Source organism: Papaver somniferum, unplaced genomic scaffold, assembly GCF_003573695.1.
Source record: "Papaver somniferum cultivar HN1 unplaced genomic scaffold, ASM357369v1 unplaced-scaffold_5837, whole genome shotgun sequence".
NCBI lineage: Eukaryota > Viridiplantae > Streptophyta > Magnoliopsida > Ranunculales > Papaveraceae > Papaver > Papaver somniferum.
Window position 1 is genome coordinate 1 of NW_020648568.1, and position 1,256 is coordinate 1,256.

Here is a 1,256-nt window from a genome sequence, read left to right on the forward strand (position 1 = left end):
TTTTTTATTTTTTGCGTATGTGCAGGACATGTTAATTGGTGGGAGTGACACCATAAAATCAGTCATGATATGGACCCTTTCTTTGTTGTTGAACCATCAAGATGTGTTGGACAAAGCAACAGCGGAAGTAGATAAACACTTTAGGAAAAAGAAGAAGTTATCGCATAATACACCTACCGTGGATGCTGCTGATATTCCTAACCTCATCTACATCCAAGCGATCATCAAAGAATCAATGCGATTATACCCTGCCGGCAACTTGACGGAGCGAATGACGAGTGATGATTGTGAGGTTGGTGGCTTTCACATACCTGCTGGGACTCGCTTATGGGTTAACGTATGGAAAATGCAACGAGACCCAAAGGTGTGGAATGATCCCTTGGTATTTCGACCTGAGAGATTTTTGAACAGTGACATAGATGTGAAGGGTAAGCATTATGAACTGGTACCATTTGGAACTGGTAGACGGATATGTCCGGGGGCATCGTTTGCCTTAGAAGTCTTGCATTTGCTTCTTACTCGTCTTATTCTGGAGTTCGAGATGAAGGCACCAGATGGGAACATTGACATGAGGGTAAGACCAGGTTTTTTCAACAGCAAGGTAATGCCGCTAGATGTTCTGGTCACCCCACGCAAACTAGAATACTAGATAATAATAGGGATGAGTTGCAGCTGCGCTTTGTAATTGGGAATTGAATGCAGGTTTCTAGCAGCAGCATGATGCTTGCCACCGTATTTCTCTATTTCTTTTTTTTTATTTCTTTTTATTTTATGAAATTGCATATTGATTTCGCGGTTTCACTACTCATTGTGCCTTGGCGAGAGTACGAAGTTGCCCAATTAGTATGTTATGTACGTGTTGTAGGTGTGCCAGTAATTAATTAGTAGATGTATTCGTATTAGTTTAGAGTTTTAGTTTGATTTGAATTGTAATGGATGGTAATATAAGTCAGGGTCTTCGCGTCCCTGAATTATAGGTGTTTGTTGTGTTTAAGGTGTGTGTACGGTTATATTTAGATAACCATTATGTTAGTAAGTTTCATATGCAGTTATTCCTTAGTTGTAGGAAGTTATGTAACTTCTCTATGCGTGTATAAATTCACAATCAATGAATGAAGAAATCATAGACTGTTTATGTAAACAGATTGTTAGTCTTTTGTAACAAAGGTATTAGTGTCCCTTCGACGATATTAGAGGTCGTGCGCCCCTCTACGGATACCACAACCCCTTTTCTATCAATCCATTAACAAAATAGG

At 39.5% G+C, this 1,256-nt stretch overlaps 1 protein-coding gene across 1 annotated transcript; it reads left to right on the forward strand.

Annotated features, from left to right (window-relative positions):
- Nucleotides 1-64: 64 nt before the first annotated feature.
- On the forward strand, nucleotides 65-732 carry LOC113343418 (bifunctional protein STORR-like; the record flags this gene model as incomplete). Its single annotated transcript, XM_026587604.1, has 2 exons — nucleotides 65-601; nucleotides 703-732. Coding segments are annotated over exons 1-2 (567 nt in total), but the record flags the coding sequence as incomplete, so codon positions are not given.
- Between the last annotated feature and the right edge of the window lie 524 nt (nucleotides 733-1,256).